Here is a 19,620-nt window from a genome sequence, read left to right as displayed (position 1 = left end):
CATGGTGATGATGACTCAGAGGCAGAGGCAGGTAGCAGCATCTGGTACCCGGCTGCCCGCCTCTGCCTGGCCGGCACTGAGCATCCTGCCCAGCACCCACCCTGCAGCCTCTGCTGGGGACCAGGGTCGCTGGTGGCTGTGGGGGTGGGGAGACAGGAGACAGACACCACAGTCACCGCAGGAGGATGACGTGTGTGTGGTTTTTAATGCCCTTGACCGAGGGCCCACGGGGTGTACACACATACAACCATCCACAAGACCTTCCACCAACCCACCACCCACCATGCTCCCGTCTGTCCTTCTGTCTGTCCATCCCTTCATCCCACATTTGCAGAGCATGTCCTGGGCACTAATGTCTGGGCACAAGGCAGTCACTGTGAGGACGAGGGTCTGGGCTGGGTGAGCTCATGGTCACTCCAACCCATACCTGGAGCTGGCTGAGACACCACCCGTTCCTCGTGTTCCTGTCTGCCCCCGCCCCCCGCCCCGTTCCCACAGCCACGGCAGCCACGGCGGCCACGGCGGCCACGGCGGCCACAGCGGCCACGGCTCACACCCTTCTCCAGCACCCACCCACTCTCAGCCACGTCACTGGTCCCTGCCCCAGGGCCTTTGCTTCTCCAGCTGCTCCAAGGACCTTTCTTCTTCAGCTGGCCTTTGGGTGCCATTCTGGCCTCTTTGTTCACCTTCTCCCAACTTCAGAGCGAAAAGTCCTAGGAGCTGGCATCTGGCAGGCTGAGGCCAAGCACCCTGCGCTACACGGTCTCCAAACAACAGAGCAAACCAAAAGAGACTGTGCATGAGGTGAGCAGGGCATGGCGGTGCACGGTGATCGATCCCAGCTCCGGTGAGCAGGGCATGGTGGTGGACGCCCATCGATCCCAGTGAGCAGGGCATGGCGGTGCACGGTGATCGATCTCAGGGAGCAGGGCATGGCGGTGCACGGTGATCGATCCCAGGGAGCAGGGCATGGCGGTGCCCGGTGATCGATCTCAGCTCAGGTGAGCAGGGCATGGCGGTGCACGGTGATCGATCCCAGTGAGCAGGGCATGGCGGTGCCTGGTGATCGATCCCAGTGAGCAGGGCATGGCGGTGCACGGTGATCGATCTCAGGTGAGCAGGGCATGGCGGTGCCCGGTGATCGATCCCAGCTCAGGTGAGCAGGGCATGGCGGTGCACGGTGATCGATCTCAGCTCAGGTGAGCAGGGCATGGCGGTGCACGGTGATCGATCCCAGGGAGCAGGGCATGGCGGTGCACGGTGATCGATCCCAGCTCCGGTGAGCAAGGCATGGCGGTGGACGCCCATCGATCCCAGCTCTCAGGAGGTGGAGGCAGGGTGAATCTGCGAGTTTAAGGCCAGCCAGGGCTACATAAAGACCCTGTCTTAACCTGCATGCATGAGGTCCTGGATTTGATCCCTAACACACTGGGTCACCCCAGCACTGGGAGGAGGAGACCCCAGGACTTCAGCCAGGCTACTTGGCAAACTGTAGAGCTAGGGGAGACCTTACATAAAAGAAAAACAAGCTGGTGTGTGTGGGGATGGCTCAGTTAAATTGCCATGAAGCCAGACAACCGGGTTCAGTCCCCTGGCACCCACATGGTAGAGGGAGAGACCAGGCTCCCGCAAGCTGCCCTCTGACCTCCACACACACACGCCACACTTGCACACACAAACCCCATAAATAAATAAAAGGATAGAAAAATAAACGTTTGAAAAACCAAAGCGGATGCCTCCTGAGGAATGAGCCAGACCCTGCCCGGTGACTTCCACATGCGCATGCGCACACAGAAATAAGGCATATCAAAGAATACAATCCACTCAGTAAACACAGCAGGACAAGGCAAACCCTGCACTTGCTGAGAAGCTGGGGTCAGGGAGGCCGGCTCCCTGAACTAGACTGTCTGGGGTGACTCACCCTCCCTCAGGGAGAAGCAGGTGGGGCAGAGTTCTGCCTTGACCCATGGGGCACCTGCTGAGTGACGGCTGAGGCCAGCACCCAGCTGGCGTGTGCTGGCCCCGGGCCTTTGCACGTGCTGCTGTGGCTGCCAGGGGAGCCTGGGTCTGTGCCTGCCAGAATCCCACCATGGAGCAGAGGGCGTTTTCCCATCCCTCCCCCCACCTTGTGCACCTTTCTTAGGCCTCCAGAACGATCCAGGGCTTAGCTAATGAGGACAGACAGGCCCATGTGGGGGGAACTTGGGGCTGCAGAGTGACCCCAGGAGGCTGAGAACTCACTCCGGAGCCTCCTGCCTCAGCTGGCTCCGAGAGGTCTCCATGAACAAGGTCACAGGCTTCGGAAAAGGACCCCCTCACAGGGGGCTGCTCCAGGGGTGACAGGGCCCTGCAGCAGGGAGGGCAGTGTGATGGAGAGGCTGCAGGGCGCTGGTATTTTTAGGCACTGAACGAAGCCCTGAAGTATGTCCATGGCCCCTCCCGAGAGCAGGCTGGGTGACTGTTTTGGAGCCTGGTTCCAGCAGAGGCGGGATGGGATGGGAGGGCATGAGTCACTGCCTGGAGGCTTCCAGGAGGAGGCCGGGCCAAGGGAGGGAGCGTGCTGGGTGGGATCCCACGTGGGTGCGGTGGCCTTGGTGCTGCCCCCAGTGAGGTGAGCCCAATGGAAAAATTGCCTGGGTCCCCAGCGGGACACAAGTCGGTCTTCACCAACTCCAGGGCTTGAAAAAAGTAAGGTATAGGCTGGATGGTGTGGTGGTGCACACCTTCAATCCTAACACTCGGGAGGCAGAGGCAGGCGGATCTCCGTGAGTTCGAGGCCAGCCTGGTCTACAGAGCGAGATCCAGGACAGCCAGGGCTTAAAAAAAAAGTAAGGTCTGGACAGCATGAGTGTTCCCAAAGATGCCACTCCATACATTTATTGACTACTTAGTGTTTGCGTTATACCAGGCTGGACCTAGGGTGATCACCATGCTGTGCATTTACTGAGCACTTGCTGTATACCAGGCTAGCCTTAGGGAGACTGCCACGCTCTACATTTACCTGCTGTATACCAAACTGGCCACAGGGACGACTGCCATGCCACGTATTTACTGTGCTCTTCCTGTCTACAAGGCTAATGGCTCAGCTGCACCACACATTTATTGATCGCCTGCTGCATACCAGGCTGGCCCTAGGGCGATGGGAACGCCATGTGTATGTTTACTGAACACTTACTGCAGTGGAGGTGCAGTGCTTACACAGCAGGGAAACTGAGGCACAGGTGGGTTGAGGTGGTCCCGGCACCTCACCCTGCACCTCTGTGGCTACGGTTGCCAGTCCAAGGGCCTTGTTTTGTTGTCGTGCTGGGGAGGGAACCCCAGGCCTCCCCACAGGCTGAGGGAGCCGCACCCCTTCCCAGGGGAGGATTTTTTATTTTTTGCAAGTGTATCACTGAGAAGCCCAGCAGCCCCCGCAAGGCGGAGCCCAGAGGATTGGAAGCTTTGGCAGAGCAGGGCCTCACGGCCCGGGGCGGTGCCTCACCGCCCGGGTCCTCACCGCCGGGGTCCTCACCGCCCGGGGCCTCACCAGCTCTCGGCTCCTTGTTTGGCCCTTGAAGCTGAGCCCAGAGGTCATGGGCCACACAACGTCAAGTTCTGGGAGGGGAGAGGAAAGCTGGGTCACCACCCACTCTGGGGTTCGTTATTGTTGTGTTCTGTTGTTTTTCTGGAGACAGGGTCTCCCTGTGTAGCCCAGGCTAGGCTGGCACTCACAGAAATCCACCGGCCTCTGGTGCTGGAATTAAAAGCATGTGCCTGACGGCTGTCTATTGCTGGGCAGTAAACACAGGCACCCTCCTGGGGGTGGTCTCAGGAGCCTTGGCAATGCGCTGGGGACACATGCCGTCACCCGTCACCCAGGAGGGGAGGTGGGATTAGCTAGCGCTGAGCAGGCCTGGAGCACAGGTAGGAGGGACCCCAGCCTGGGTCCCCACAACAGATGGGGAAGGGTGGCCAAGGAGGAGCCCTTGGTCCCCCAGCAGCAGGCTTGAGCTGCCCGCTTCTCTGTGGCTCCCATCCTCAGACATGCCAACAGGCCCCAGGGAGGCCGCCCTTGCTCTTCCTCCCCCTCGTCCCAGCTCAAGTCTGCCGGCCACAGGGCCTTTGCGTCCGTCTGGAACACTAACTCTCCAGGTGGCCTGCAGTCTTGTCTCATACACCCCCAACTTCTAATGCTCAGGATCAAACCCGGGGCTTTGTGCACCCTAAGTGTGCTAGGACTCTGCATGGCACCTGGGGGTCAGAGTTCTCTCTTCCACCATGCAGGTCCTGGGGATCAAACTCAGGCAGTCAGGCCGGCAGGAGGCACCTCCACCCGCTGAGCCATCTCACTGGCCCCCATTTCCCAGTCTTGAATGCCACCTGACCTCTTCCCTGGTGGCCTCAACTGGCTGGCCTCTCGTCCCTGCTTCCCCTGGGGAAGGACAGGGTTGAAGGGCAAGGGCCCCACCATGTTGCCTGGTGCCAGGCCCGCACACTCGGCTAGCCTTGGGGCCACCGTGGGATGTCCTTGGGTCCACAAGGTGCGTGGCCAGGCACCCCAGCGCCCCTCAAACTGTAGTTCCTGAGGTCTGCCTGCAAGGGGTCAGGAGGGGCGAAGGGAACATGAACATGGTGGCAGGCACTACATGAAGCTGGCCCCTCTCCTGCCCACAGGAGAGTCCTGTGGGAGGGACCGCCCACAGGAGAGCAGTGGAGGTCAGGTGATGGGTGTGGACGCCAGCCCAGCAGGCCTGGTTTAGACAGAAAGATCTGGAAACCAGACTTCAGGAACTGGGCCTGGCTTCTGGTTTCCTTTTTTCTGCAGAGGGGCTGAGGCCGGGTTCCTGGAACTAACTGGGAAGAACGCGAAAACCCCACTCGGCCCAGAGGCTTCTCAAAGCCAATGCACCCAAGCCAGGGTGCATGATCCAGGATGCAAAGGCAGCTGAGGGGACTGTCTTGTGTCCTGTGGGACAGGAATGGGGAGGGACACAGGGGCCCAGGAGGCAGGAAACGGAAGGACAGGGAGGGCTGTGGCATGTCCTGACCCTCAGGGGCAGTAAACTGAGACAGGGGACCTGGAGGGGCCTTGAGGAGAGGGCCAGGGTACAGATCTAGCCCTGCAGAGTGGCGAACACCTTTAATTCCTGCACTCAGGAGGCATGAGCATCTCTGAGTGAGCTCTAGGCCAGCCTGGTCTACACAGTGAGACCCTGTCTCAAAACAACCCCAACACTAGATTTTCTTCATCTATAGTGTCTGAGGCATGGCCTTACTCTGCAGCTAAGGATGGTTAGAACTCACGGCAATCCTCCTGCCCCCGCCATACCAGGCCAGGCTCATAGATCTGAAATGTGGGCATCATGAAGAAAGGGTAGATTGGCTATACGAGCCACAGCCCTTACCCCGGGGCAGGTCTCAACATGGTGACCTGCCTGCCACAATGTGCCCCCTCCAAGTGCTGTCCAGGCAGGGTGTCACATGGGACCCAGCTGGGGGGGGGGGGCTGTGGTAGACTGCATCAAGACCAGACCACCATGCCAGGGCCACCCTGCAGCCTGGCACTAGGTTCTAGCTGGGAGGGGACACAGACCTTCTCAGCCAGCTGGCTTGAACTCTTTTTGAGACAGGGCTTTTCTGTGTAGCCCTGGCTGTCCTGGAACTCACTCTGTAGGCCAGGCTGGCCTCGAACTCAGATCCACCTGCCTCTGCCTTCTGAGTGCTGTCTCGCCAAGTATTCTTGAAGCCCTGGGTTCCAGCCCTGGCACCTCCTGGCTGTAACTCCATTTCCTGGGGGTCTAATACCATCTGGTCTTTGTGGGCACCAGCCATCATGTGGTACATACACACAAACAGCCACACACAGGAAAATAAGTGCAAGGAGAAAAGTTCAGCCCACACTGTGTCCTGGCCGCCTGCCCAGGGAAACAACCTTCCCTGACCCCCCATGGCCCTGCCTCCACCTCCACAGCGCTGCATCACAGACCTGGCTTTTTCCAGTGTCATGTAGCCCAGGCTGGCCCGGAACTCCCGTTCCTGCTACTGCCCTCTCAGTACGGGGTCCACTTGACTCTGACCTCTGCCAGGGACCAGGAGACAGAGACACCGTGGAACTGCTGCATCTGGGGACCAGCTGGCCAGGCTGGCTCTGTGATGCTCGCCTTTATTTTCATAACAAGATAAGGGGTCCACTGGGGAGGGGCAGGGGCCCCCTGGGGAGGGGCAGGGGTCCACTGGGGAGGGGCAGGGGTCCACTGGGCAGGGGCAGGCCAGCCCCTCACGTGCTGAGCCTGCGGCTCCAACACGAAACTCAAAACAAGCCTGGAAAAAGCCGGCCCTTCAAAGCACATCCAGGGCTTCAGAGGTGCCTCTGACGTGGAACCTTCCAGACGCTGAGCCAGTGGGAGCCAGGGGCTTCACACAAAGGCGCCCAGAGGCTAGCCCACCGTCCTGGGCTCTGCTTGAGCTGTGCCCATTCACTGTTTGCCCGCTTGCCGTCCTGGTTTCTTCTCGGGCTGACCACGGCCCGCACCCGGGATGCCACCCCGGCCGCGGCCACCAAACACACCTGCAGGGAGAGAAGAGGTTGTGGCTGAGACACCAGCTTCCCCCGTCTGCCCACAGGGGCCCACACCGTCATGGAGTCTGCACACGGGACAGAGGGGGTTCCCGGGTGTCCCTCCTGACCCCATCGGGACCCTACCTCGGCCAGCACCGCCCATGCCTCGGCCTTTCTGCTGCTTCTGCTGCTGTGGTCCCCCGCGCCCTCGCCCCTTGGCGGCCTCCTCCCGCACCATGTCGATGATCTCATCAGGGATACGCAGGTACTTGATGGTGCTGCCACGGATGTAGCACTCGGGCATCCGCCAGAACTTGTCGCCGTCCTGTGGAGAGGAGGTGTCACAACGGGCACAGCCCTCCGTCCGGCGGCGCCCCCCGGTGACCACTCACCCTGGACGTGCAGATCACCTCTCGGAGGTTGATGTTCATCCAGTTGTCGCAGCTCACCAGGTGCCCATTGTAGGTCTCGCCGTTCTTCAGCTCCACCAGCTGCAGGAGACCCAGCTGTGCAGTCAGGCCCCGCCCCACATGCCCACACACCTGGCTTCTCACCTTCCAGGCAACTAAACAGAAGCGTTAGGGGCTGGGGTGCCACTCATCGGGAAGAGCTGCGAGGGGCAGGCAGAGCCCCGGGTTCCCTACACAGCGCACGAACAGACAAATCAGAACTCCACACTGGCTGGGCGTGGTGGCACACACCTGTCATCCCAGGACTCTGGAGGCTGAGGCAGGAGGATAGTGAGGAGACAATGGGCAAGCCCAGCCTGGTCATCTACACGAGGAATATCACACAGCCAAGAAAAGTGGACGAACCTCAAAACTGCTGAGTGAGACACACAGACCACATGTTCCTCACTCAGAAATGCCCTCAAGATGGAAAGGCAGACACTGTGGACAGATGGACAGAGGCTGGGGGAAGAGCTGGGGGCGAGTGCTGAGGGAAATGAAGTTTACTTCTGAGGTGCTAAGAATGTTCTGGAATGAGACAGAGGTTGAGGTCTGGCTGTGTAAGTCCAGAAACTCATCAGAGGCAGCACCCCCCTGTGGTACTGGGCACGGAACCCAGGCCTGGAGCATGCTGGGCCACCTCTTGCCCACTCAGTCACACTCCTGCCCCTTTTCAAAAAACTGAGTCTTACAAGTTGCCCATGCTGGCCTTCAACTCATAGCAATCCTCCTGCTGCAGCCTCCCAGGCAGCTGGGAGGACAAGGGAGTCACTCTGCTAGTCCGTGTGGTGACGCTGGGGATGGGACCAGAGTTACGTCTGGCGCTCAGTCCCAGCTTCTGCCTGAAGCTATTTTATTAAAAAGATTTTGGACCTTTCACTCTGATTGTTGTATCTGCCGTTTTGTCGGTGTTCAGGGAGGGGTGAGTGTGGAGGGCAGAGGACAGCTTCAGGGGCGTCAGCTCTCTCCTGCCAGCATCATGTGGGTCCTGAGGATGGAACTCAGGTCCTCACACTCGGCAGCAAGCACCTTTACCCGCGCCATCTCTCTAGCCCGTTCAGCTTGAACTGCAAAGGCCTGGGGTGTGGACACGTGAGGAGAGGTGGCCCGGAGCGGCCGTCCTTACCATGGGGTGATTCTGCGCCGTCTTCAGCAGTGACAAGGGGAGCTGGAAGGCAAACGTCACCGTGAGTCCCCGACGTAGGTGTGACGGCAGGCGAGGTACCCGCTGCACACGTGACCTAGGCACGGGCGACCTCACACTGTCCCCTCCTGCAGGTGACAGCCACCCACACTTGCCTGGACCATTCTGGCCCTTCCTCCATAACTCCTGCCACCCAGAACCACAGGCACAGGCTGGGGCGTGGCCCTCCATGTCTAGAGGTAGCAACCTTGTAGGCTATTTATCTGCTTGCTCTCCTGAGGTGGCGTCTTGTTATACAGCCTAGGCGGGCCACAGCCCTCTGAACCCCAAGGCTACACAGTGCCTGGGATTTCTGGTTCCACAGTTTTGGGGATGAGGCCAAAGGCTCCAAATCCAGTGGGGAAGGATCCCCGGAAACACAAAGCACGTCCAGTTACTGTGCCTCTAGACGGGGTGGCTTGGGGCACCGCCTAGGGCGCAGGCGGAAGGGCCGAGGGCTGGTCCAGGACATGGTGACAGACCCACAAACACCAACACAGACCGGGTGTGATGCTGCACACTTCTCACCCCGCACCAAGGTGGCTGAGGCTGGGGTCTTCACCTACAGCTTGAGGTCAGCCTGAGCTACATGAGACCTGCCTCCAAAACTACAACAAAACCAAAACACAGCTGGGTGCGGGGCGCACATGTTGAATCACAGCATGCAGAGGCAGGTGGCTCTCTGCGGGTTCCGGGCCAGCCAGCGTTATATAGTGAGGCCTCATCAAAACAACACAAAACAAAACAAGGGACCCAGACTCCTCAGAAGCCACCAGGTCCAGTGTGGTGACTCCGGGTCATGAGAGGACTGGGGACCCTGCAGCCCATGGCCCTTCCTCAGAAGACTGGGGAGGCCTGTGTCAGACGTGAGCGAGAGCACACGTCCTGCAGAGACTTCCTGGAAGGACAGGAGGTGGAGGATGAGCCTGTGCCAGTGGGTGCTGGGCAGATGGCCTTGGTGGTCAGTGACAAGGGTGTCCAGGCTGATCCTCAAATAAATAAATAAGAGCCGCAGCATGGCAGCCTAGGATAAGTGGAGGCACTGTCATTCTTGGCGACAGTGTGAAGCCAGCCCGGGATATATGAGACCCCATCTCAATAAAGGAACAGACACCACAGTCAAACCCCCCGAATCCAAGGGGCGGCAGGGCTCAGGGGCCAACGGCGAAACAGCAACAGACACCCATGCACAGCCCTTCTGGAGCTGCTGGGGCCCAGCCCAGGCAGGGAGCTGGCTGCCAGCCCATCCTATTGAACTTCTGTCCCTCCCGCCAGGGCCCAGCCCCCGCCCAGGGTGCCCTTCCTCACTTTCCTTGCCCGGTGTGCTGAGCATGGCCCTCTCTGGCCAGACCCTAATGGCCACCCTGTTTCCACCCACCACAGCAGAGGCCGCTCTGTAATTACAGGGTAATTAGCACCAGTCTCCCCGGCTAGACAGGAGATCAGTGTGGGCGTGGGCTCTGCTGTGGCAGAGAGGGCAGGAAACACTTGAACACACCGGGGTGGGGACACTGCCAGGGGGCACCCCGCACAGGTGCATCCTGTCTACCCCACAGGTAAGGAAAGTGCGCTAAGGCTGTGGTGGCCCTCGGTGACCATGTCGGGGGTCGGGCCAAACCCATGGCGAGACAGGAAAGGACGAAGTGGGGTTGTGGAGAAGAGGTGAGTTAGCGCTATGGATGGGAAGGCCTGGGCTACAGGATGGGCACCAGCGAGGTGGGCCAGGGTGGACGAGGTGCCTGGGAGAGCCACTGGCTTTGGGAGGGGTGTGACGTAGCTCCCTCCACACAGAGCACCTGCGGGCGTCACAGTCCCAGCACCTCCCACCGAAGAGGTCTGTTTCAGGAAAGGCAATTCCTCCTTGGCCATCCTCCAGACTCGGCGTGTAGATGAGATGGGTGGAGGCCCGAGGCCGAGGGCTCTGAGTTCAGGAACGCTCAGCTGGGGCACTGCTGTCCCAGACTGACCGCAGAGATCTGGGAGTGTCTGTGATTGCAGGGGGGGGGGGTGTCCTGCTCTGGATGGACGCCCTGGGCAAGGCCAGGGCTCAGGGGCTGGGCGGGTGCCGTGTGGGAGGAACAGACCGAGTCCTGGGGGTCAGGATGCCAGCAGTGCGGAGGCCCCGGGGACCCTACACCCCATGAACCGGGCACGGTGCTGCACCTGTCAGCCCAGCGCTCTGGAGTGAAGGCAGCATCAGTAGTTCAGGGCCAGCCTGGGCTATGGCGGACCCTGCCTCCCACCCCGAGACGGGTGTGGAGGTGGACACGAGGGTGTGGAGGTGGACACGTGTCCTCTCCACACGCCAGACACAGAGGATGGAGGGCTACGAGTGTGAGGCTAGCCTGGGCTACACGATGTCCAGTTTTGGAAAACAGAGCCAACAAACACAGCCGCCCACCCCGCCACCGGGAACTGCGGAGGCGGATTACGTCGGGCTCGGCCAACCCGGGACAACGCCGTGAGCGGACAACGGCGAGACCCGGCCTCTTCGCACCGTGCTGCCCCGGGGCCGCGGAGGCCCGGGCCGGGGGAGCGGGGCAGGCTGTGTCCCGAGAGGCAGCAGCACTCCGGGCCGAGCAGAGACGGGGCGGCCTCGGCCGACGCGATCACAGACAAACTCGGCCCGGGGAGCCCCGGGAGGCCCGGCCCCGCCCACTTCCCGGAAGCACAGCGTCCCCATCCATGACGGAGGCAAACCCCGGAAGCGGTCACCGTCCCCCTTCCGGCCGCAAAAACGTGTCCGCCCAGAGACCGATCCGCGAGAGCGGCGGCTGGGACCCTGGAGAGGCGCCGGTGGCCCCCGGCCTCAGTCCCCGCCACCTCGCAGCAGCCCGGGGCCCCTGAGCACGCGCCGCCCGCCCCGCGGCCCTCACCATCTTCCCGCGGAGACTTCCGCCGCCGCACAGCCGCTCGCGCTCCGTCGGCGGCCCGCCGCGCGCCACTAGCTCGGAGGGGACTGACAGAGAGCCCGGCCAATCAGAGCGGAGCCCAAGGGGCGCCCACCCAATCGGCGCGGAGTAGGGCGGTGCCTGCGGAGCGCGCCGGCCGAGCGCGCCGTATTCCCACCGTGGGATTCAGGGGGCGGCCGTAAAGTGCGTCGACGGGGAGGCGCAAAAGGCCGCGGCGCGCCTCGCGCCCGCTTCAGGTGCATGCTGGGAGATCGCGCCTGCGCAGACGCGGGCTCCTGGGTCGGGTGCGGCGCCACACCGTGGACGAAGCGGGCGACGCGCGCGGGGCTGGGAACCCGCCCGGCGGCCGCCTTCGCGCTCTGCCTCGCCTCTGAGCCGAGCCCGGGACGCTGACAGCCGCAGGAATGGGAAGCAAGCGGCGGGGCCGTGCTGTGCCCCAGGCGGCCCCGGCCGGACTCGGCCCCGGGTGGTCGTGCGGCCCCGGGTGGTCGTGCAGCCCGGCGCGGCCCGGGGTGGTCGTGCAGCCCGGGGTGGTCGTGCAGCCCGGCGCGGCCCCGGGGTGGTCGTGCAGCCCGGCGCGGCCCCGGGGTGGTCGTGCAGCCCGGCGCGGCCCCGGGGTGGTCGTGCAGCCCGGCGCGGCCCCGGGGTGGTCGTGCGGCCCGGACTCGGCCCCGGGGTGGTCGTGCAGCCCGGCGCGGCCCGGGGTGGTCGTGCAGCCCGGACTCGGCCCCGGGGTGGTCGTGCAGCCCGGCGCGGCCCCGGGGTGGTCGTGCAGCCCGGCGCGGCCCCGGGGTGGTCGTGCGGCCCGGGGTGGTCGTGCGGCCCGGGGTGGTCGTGCAGCCCGGCGCGGCCCCGGGGTGGTCGTGCAGCCCGGCGCGCCCTCCGCTTCTGAGTGCTGGCGGGCCCGCCTGGAACGAGCACAGTGGACGGTGCCTTTCGGACACGTAGACAGCCCCGTCAGGAGCCCCGCCACAGCCCTCAGGACGCCGTCCGCACCCACGATGCCCACGCACGGCCCTAGCAGAGGCGGCGCGCGGTGCTCTCTCTGCACCCCGGGAGATGCCGCCGTGGTCCGCACAGCCGCTAGGGCATCTCCCCCCGACCCGTTAGAGCCTGGACCTGGCCTTCAGCACATCGCACAGGTGAGCAGCCTCGGGGGACCGGGTTAGCATCTTAGGACTGAGAGTGTGGACCTGTGCGGTGACCATCGGCGTAATGACTACGACAGCTTTCTGCTAACTGTTCTGTCTCCCCCCTCGCTCAGGACACCGCTGTGGGCCACAGCAGCCCCTGCTTTTTCTTTTTCTTTTTGTTTTCCGAGACATGGTTTCTCTGTGTGGACCTGGCTGTCCTGGAACTCACTCTGTAGACCAGGCTGGCCTCGAACTCACAGAGATCCTCCTGCCTCTGCCTCTGAGTGCTGGGATTGAAACAGTGTGTCACCACTGCCCACCACTGTGTCTTCCTGAGAACTCAGGTTCCCGTGCCCGGGAAGCATTTTATCCACCGAGCCATCTCCCCGGGCTTTCTGTTCTTTATTTTTATTTTCTTCGGCTGCTGGGGATGGAATCGGAGCTCAACCCTGAGCTGTCCCAGGGCCAGAAAGCTCTGGCGCATGTCGATGGTGACATTCCCCTGTGCCCCAACTCTGACCCGGGAGACTCCCTTGGCGCCACTACCCAGGGCCCTGTGAACGCTGGGAGTCTGCACTGTGTTTCAGAAGGAAGGGCGGAGGCCCTGAGCTGCCCCACACCACCAAAAATTAAAATACAAATCAGTAAATACTGGGAAAGTTGAGCACAGTGGTACACGACTGTCATCTCAGCAGGAGGCAGGAGGATCAGGCTATCCTCGGGCTATCCTCGGCTACACGTGCAGTTCAAGAACAGCCTGGTCTCCATGACTCTGTCTCCAAAAAGCAAAAGAGAAATGTGGCAGGGGACCCACTGACTCCTCTCTTAGGTTAGCGATTCCCTAGCAGCCCAGAATCTTGTGCGGTGGGAACCAAATGATTCGTGATGTCTCCTGTGGGGATGAGGATCTGGGACACCCGGGGAAAACGTACCCCGTGATGGGGGCCTGGGCTAGCTCACGCTCCTCCTGGTGGGCAGGGTCCTTGAGGTGCTGCTGGGAATCTCACTTGGTCACGTAGGTGGAGCGACCTGGGCAGAGCTGCCTGGTGGCCGCAAAGAACAGAGTCTGAGCACTGGGGAGCGAGGAAGAAATCGCAGGCTGGCCGCCCCTCTCAGCCTTTCTAGACGGTTCTCTGAACAGTCTTTGCAGGTTTCCAAAACTCCCTCTCAAGCATGAAAGCTCTGCTTGGGCGCCCCATGTGGTGCAGTTGCGTCACCTCAGTTTTGTTAGATAACCCTTTCCTGTTGTTTTTACCTGGACAACTGGGATGAAAGCGAGGCCGCACACATAAGCCACGCCCCAGCCCCTCACCACGGGGTTCTAAGCTGTCACTCCACCTCCGAGCCACGCCCCCAGCCCCTCACCCCGGGAATCTAAGCTGTCACTCCACCCCTGACCACGCCCCCAGCCCCTCACCACGGGGTTCTAAGCTGTCACTCCACCTCCGAGCCACGCCCCCAGCCCCTCACCACGGGGATTCTAAGCTGTCACTCCACCCCTGACCACGCCCCCAGCCCTCACTGGGGATTCTAAGCTGTCACTCCACCCCTGACCACGCCCCCAGCCCCTCACCATGGGAATCTAAGCTGTCGCTCCACCTGAGCCACGCCCCCAGCCCCTCACTGGGGATTCTAAGACCCTGTCCTGACACAAGCTTTTCACAAGTTTGCTTTTAGAGTCGTCATAGGGAGTCCTCTGACTGGCCAGACCTGGCCTGGTTGCGTGGTGACCAGGGAGACACCTAACAACAGCCTCAATTAACGCTCCTCACTCACTCTTCTGCGCTCAGCTCACAAGGCGAGATGCAGGCAAGAGTTACCACAGCTGGCGGTGCAGAGAGCTTTGAAGTGCGGCCTGCTGTGGCTGGACCGGTTTGGAGCACGTGAGTGCCGCTTCTTCCAAGATGTGGCACAAATCCTAACTGGTCTAATAATAAAAACCCGGAGCCAGGTATCGGGGTAAATGCTGAAAGATCAGAGAGACAAAGGAGCAAGTCACAGCCACCTCTCACCCTGGGAACTCCTCTCGGCCTGAAAAAGGGGTCGAGCTCCTGTCTCCGCCAGCTGGCATTATGTTCCTCTCTCCCCCAGCCATACCACACCCTGATTCCTCCTCCCTAGTGCTGGGATGGAAGGCTTGAGCCCCCACGGCCTGGCCAATATGGTTAACTAGAGTCAGCTCCACACTCTGATCTCCAGGCAGGCTTTACTTGTAAGATCACAAACAAAATATCACCACATTGCCCCTTTTTTGTGTAAAATAAAAAAAGGTTATAACTAATAAGAAAAACTATATACAGTAAGTATATATAATATATACAGGCAGTAATTACATCAACAATGTCTATTCCATTAACAATTGACACATTCAGAGAAAATGCTCCGTTATCTGTCCTGTCTCGGGGAGTCCAGAGTGGTGTACCTAATTCACTTTCTAGTCTAACTTGCATTGCAAAAACTGTCTTTTCGTGTCTCTCAACCCCATACACCTTACACCTCGTTAGTGAATTTCTTTTCTGAATCTGGTCACAAGGAAAACTATAACTTCAAGTCTTCAACTCCGTCAGAGAACTGAGAAGGAAATAATATTACCCGAGTAAGCAGGAAGTACAAGCAGGTGATTTCCAAAAAACTGTGAGAAATGACAGAGACAGCTGGCTGCCTGGACAGTCACCCAGGGTTCCTCTGCAATGTTGGAGCATCCATCTTCAGCCCACAGGTCTAACATATCTGACAGACTTCTGAGAAGCGGGATTTTCTAAAGGACCTTCCTACTTTGTCTTGGCAAGGTTTGGTAGTCCTGCTTGTCCAGTTTGGACAGCATACTGTCAGCAGTCGGGGCAAGGGCTGTTTCTTGTCCAGTGGCTAACTTTTGCCACAAACAAAGTAAACTCCATATGGAGTTTCTTCGATGCCCATCATCTCTGAAGTAGATTGTGTTAGGGTCCCAGAGAAGTCCCACAAAAGACCATCATTCATGTCTCTAGAAAGCTTCCAGCATGCTGGGGCCAGCCAACCATACAAAGGCAAGATGGTGAAGACCCCCTGAAGGGGAGTGTCCAAGGAAGTTAGCTCATCTTAGATATGATTGGCTTATGAGAGTGGCAATCATGCTAGTAACTTCTAATTAGCCAAGGCTAGTTGGGGGCTAATGCTGGTATTTTATTTGTACTGAAATGTGATTTTAATGGTATGTTAATAAATAAAGTTACCCAGGGGTCAGAGCTATTAGCAAACCATAGGAAAGCAGGGCGGTAGTGGCGTATGCATATAATCCCAGCACTTGGTAGCCAGAGCTAGATAAGTCTCTGTGTGTTCAGGAATACAGACAGCATTGGAGACATACGCCTTTAAGACCTGGAGGGCTGTACTTACAGGCAGTGACAAGGCAGTCATGTGTTTGGGTTTACAACCAGTGAGAAGGCAGAACAGAAAGACTATTTAAAGACAGACACAGGAAGTAGGTCTCTTTCGGAGAGGTAGGACCACCGCAGGAGGAAGGGTAAGGTTTTAGCTCTGAGCTCTGACCTCTTGGCTTTCTCTTTTACATTGATTCTGTGTTTCTTATTTAATAAGACGGTTGGTTACATCTACAAATGGCGCCCAACGTGTTGGCAAAGAGTTTCCACCTAAAACCTGAGTAAAAAGATTCTAAAACAGAGCTAAAAACAGTTCTTAGTTGTCTATTTTAAGTTAATGGCAGCCTGCATGTTTCAGCTACTATCTACTATGGCGGATTCCTGGCGTGTGCGCTCGACCTGCAGTATGGCGGGAATGAGGCCTCCACGGATTTAGCCTTTGCTAGTACAAAACAAAAAAGAGGTTTCTGGGCTACACACTGCTTTGATAGAAGCACAGAACCACTATTTCTGAGAGTTGATGGCTCCCAGAGCTGGTGGAAAACATACCACCGCCATGTTGGGAAGCTGAAGTGGGCAGAGCCAGCAGCCACAGCGCCATTTCAGTCTTAGAATGCTGCAGTTTAACGCAATAGGTTCAAGGTAATATAAAAAGTAAGCCATGTAAAGATGGCAACCACACAGAGAATCTGGATTATGTTCTCTTTGATATTCATAACTGAAGAAAAACATTTGATTACAAAAGCTGTTGAGTTATGCCAAAAATGTATATTTTAAAGGTACCTTGACTTCAAAATTGGGATGTAAGGATATGTTGCTTTGGAAAGGAGGCTCTGCTTTTGTTTCCACAGAAAGCCAGAGGCTATGGATTTGTTCCAGATTAAGATACATCAGGTTTGACCAGCCAAGACCCCCTGAAAGGTCTCCGATGACACCATGGCCCAGATGATCCAACATCCAGAACCGTTTCAAGGCAACTGGCTCAGATGATACACCCTCACGGACTACTCCATGATCCTTAAATTTTCTTTGCGTCCCCATAAAATACAGCGCCCCTCTCCAGGAGGAAGTAGCAAGAGAAGCTACGCCCAAATTCCCAAATATACCAAGCTAGCTTTGGAGATGTGTAAAAGTTAAAACCCTCCTCTTAAAAAAAAAAAGAAAAGAAAAAGAAAAGGGGAAGTGCTGTGGGATGGTCTGTATGTCAAATTGCTCTGATTGGTCAATAAATAAAACACTGATTGGCCAGTGGCTAGGCAGGAAGTATAGGCGGGACTAACAGAGAGGAGAAAAGAAAGAACAGGAAGGCAGAAGGAGTCACTGCCAGCCGCAGCCATGACAAACAGCATGTGAAGACACCGGTAAGCCACAAGCCACGTGGCAAGGTATAGATTTATGGAAATGGATTAATTTAAGCTATAAGAACAGTTAGCAAGAAGCCTGCCACGGCCATACAGTTTGTAAGCAATACAGGTCTCTGTGTTTACTTGGTTGGGTCTGAGCGGCTGTTGGACTGGCGGGTGACAAAGATTTGTCCTGACTGTGGGCAAGGCAGGAAAACTCTAGCTACAGGTCAGGATATAGTTTTCCATTTTTGGGCAAGCCTGGACAAGTCCCAGGCTTTGTCCTTGAGTTACTGTGGAGGCTGGCCCAGTATGAATTGACCATGGGGAGCTGGCTCAGTGGCCCAGGCTTGGTATGTCTTATCTCTCTTGACCTTGTGGTCAGGGACACCAGTGATCAATTATCTTGTTCATGGTCTTCCTTAGAAACTGTCTGCCCGGTCCAGGAAACTGAAACTGAGGCCTGATCTCAGAGAGAAGACTGAGCAGCCTGTTATGGCGTCTGCTCGGTTCTCTCAGATTGATATAGCCAGAAACAGACATGTCTCATTGTCATAAAAGAAAAAGAGAACCTATGTTCTTAAAACATCTTAAATGCTACATTCTGTAAAATCTCTGAAGTGTTTGAAGATGACCTGTCTATCTAAAATATATTTCTGTTTGACCTTGAAAACGTACTTAATATGACTACAGTTGTGATTGTAATAGGTGACTAACCACTAACCTGCATTTCCTTATTTCCCTGAATTGTTGGTGATAATTTTCAAGGACTAGAAATTTGTATTACACTGTTAAATAGTTGTATGGGTATATTAGCCTGAACAAGATTAGAAACGTATGTATAATATGTTCTAACAAAAAATCATAAATTTGTATTAACAAAGATCCATATCAATGTAAAATAGTTAAAATAAATAGTTGCTTTTTAAAAGTAAATCTACCCTTTTATCCTATTATATCTATACCCCTTACCCCTGTTTTGTTTTCAGAGTAGATTCAATAATCTACCCTTTATCCTATTATTTTATATCCTCTTTTTTTTTTTTTTTTTTTTTTTGGTTTTTCGAGACAGGGTTTCTCTGCTTAGCTTTGCGCCTTTCCTGGAACTCACTTGGTAGCCCAGGCTGGCCTCGAACTCACAGAGATCCGCCTGGCTCTGCCTCCCGAGTGCTGGGATTAAAGGCGTGCGCCACCACCGCCCGGCGCCTCTTTTTTTCTTTTCAAAACAAGAACCCTGAATCTAATCTCCTTTGTACAACTTTTTTCCTATCCATTACCAATAACAACTTGTAATGCTGCACCCTAAACAATGACAAATATCCACAACCCATTGAATGACCAAAAATCACCCACCCCACCTCTTGGGATTGTGGGTGTCATGTTCTTAAATGTACTTCCTGTTGTCTGGGGGCGATGGCATCTTTAGGGGATTCTGAAAAGAAAAATTGGGGTTAATTGTCAAGTCCTGGGAGAGATAGCTGTACAATTTGTTGTCCAGTGTCTGCGTAATGGGAAAGTGCAGGGCTTGTCTCAAGTAATTTGTGAGGCTGGATCATCTCAGCTGCCACCTCAAAAATGTCCTGAGCAGTTTGTAGTCCAAAGCCCATCTTTAGTTGGTGATTTTCAGCTTAGTGGTGTTATCATAATCTTGGTGGAATCATCAGTGTGGGGCCCCATCCTCCTTTTGGAGACTTCAAAGATCACTCTTAGGCATGGTCATGGTTCACTGCAGAAAACTTAAACATTTTAAATGTCATATGCAGCAGATCTCAAAGAGGTTAAAGGATCAATATTTGTTATGTACATCCAGAGTACAAAAACTTAATTCCTAGTTAGACACTCAAACCTGAAATCATGTACAGGAAGTTAGATGAAGCTTTTTTCTAGAATTAGTTAGTACTTTATATGACCATTAATATCATGACAAACAGTTTAAAATATATACATATTAATCTTATAAAATTTGAGATAATATTTGTAACCTTAAGAGAAGCTTTAAAGAGTCAAAATAAAACCGAAGGATCATGAGATGAGGGGCAATTAAATAGTCCCTGAATCCTGGTTTTTCTTCTGTCCCATATCATATCAGGTGGCTCTTCTGACATGAGCAGAGATTTTGGGTTTTACATTAACAAGCATGCTTGGGTTTAGAGAAGGAGAGAGCCATGTTCCAATCCATAGCCAGCTTTAATATTTAATTGAACTGGGACTACAAAATTACCATTTGCCTTATATGCCTATAGAGAAGAGCAGAAACAAACATTTAGGAAGATTTATTGTTGGTTAAATGGCATGCTGCTCCTGCCTGACCACCGCCCGCAGCGGCCATACCCCTGGAGGAGAGTGCTGATCGGAAGAATCACAGCCATGATTACCTTTTTAGAGCTTTATTGGGAGAGGGGGGAGAGAGGGAGAGAGGACAGACGGAAGGAAGGAGAGGAAAGGGAAGGGAGGGGCGCCCACAGAGGGCCCACCCGCTTTTTAGGCTGGGACAATGTCGCAGGCTGATGACACAATTAAGGACAGAATCCTTACATCCCAGACTTTGCTTATTATTAAAAAAAACAGGTAGATGGGAATAGGGGCGTTGTTCCTCTCAAAAGTTGCTTCTAGCTGACTTTTGGACGTCGGTTGGCTCTTGGGGTAGTCTTCCGAGGTAGACAGGTGTTGTGAGGTGCTGTCTGTCATCTGTTTGGAGACATG

The 19,620-nt window shown here is 56.5% G+C and overlaps 2 protein-coding genes across 7 annotated transcripts; one reads left to right on the top strand and one right to left on the bottom strand.

Annotated features, from left to right (window-relative positions):
* Positions 1-6,082: 6,082 nt before the first annotated feature.
* Lsm4 (LSM4 homolog, U6 small nuclear RNA and mRNA degradation associated) lies at positions 6,083-11,196 on the bottom strand. 6 transcript variants are annotated; one of them, XM_006989150.4, is made up of 5 exons: positions 11,047-11,196; positions 8,114-8,155; positions 6,931-7,029; positions 6,683-6,863; positions 6,083-6,547 (listed from the first exon to the last, which is right to left on the bottom strand). In XM_006989150.4, the coding sequence occupies exons 1-5, from the start codon at positions 11,047-11,049 to the stop codon at positions 6,456-6,458; spliced, it is 417 nt and encodes a 138-aa protein (XP_006989212.1). In that variant the 5' UTR covers positions 11,050-11,196; the 3' UTR covers positions 6,083-6,455. The 6 variants fall into 6 exon arrangements, with proteins under 6 accessions (XP_006989212.1, XP_076409215.1, XP_076409214.1 ...); XM_076553100.1 differs by lacking the exon at positions 11,047-11,196 and adding an exon at positions 9,967-11,030; XM_076553099.1 differs by lacking the exon at positions 11,047-11,196 and adding an exon at positions 10,871-10,961.
* A 290-nt stretch (positions 11,197-11,486) lies between these two features.
* Positions 11,487-17,853, top strand: LOC143269136 (uncharacterized). Its single transcript, XM_076553822.1, has 2 exons — positions 11,487-12,224; positions 16,454-17,853. Exons 1-2 carry the CDS (start codon positions 11,487-11,489, stop codon positions 16,472-16,474), a joined length of 759 nt encoding a protein of 252 aa, XP_076409937.1. The 3' UTR covers positions 16,475-17,853.
* Positions 17,854-19,620: the final 1,767 nt, after the last annotated feature.

This window comes from Peromyscus maniculatus, chromosome 17 (genome assembly GCF_049852395.1).
Source record: "Peromyscus maniculatus bairdii isolate BWxNUB_F1_BW_parent chromosome 17, HU_Pman_BW_mat_3.1, whole genome shotgun sequence".
Classification (NCBI taxonomy): Eukaryota; Metazoa; Chordata; class Mammalia; order Rodentia; family Cricetidae; genus Peromyscus; species Peromyscus maniculatus.
The sequence above is the reverse complement of the archived record's forward strand: the minus strand, read 5'-3'. Positions and strand labels throughout refer to the sequence as shown.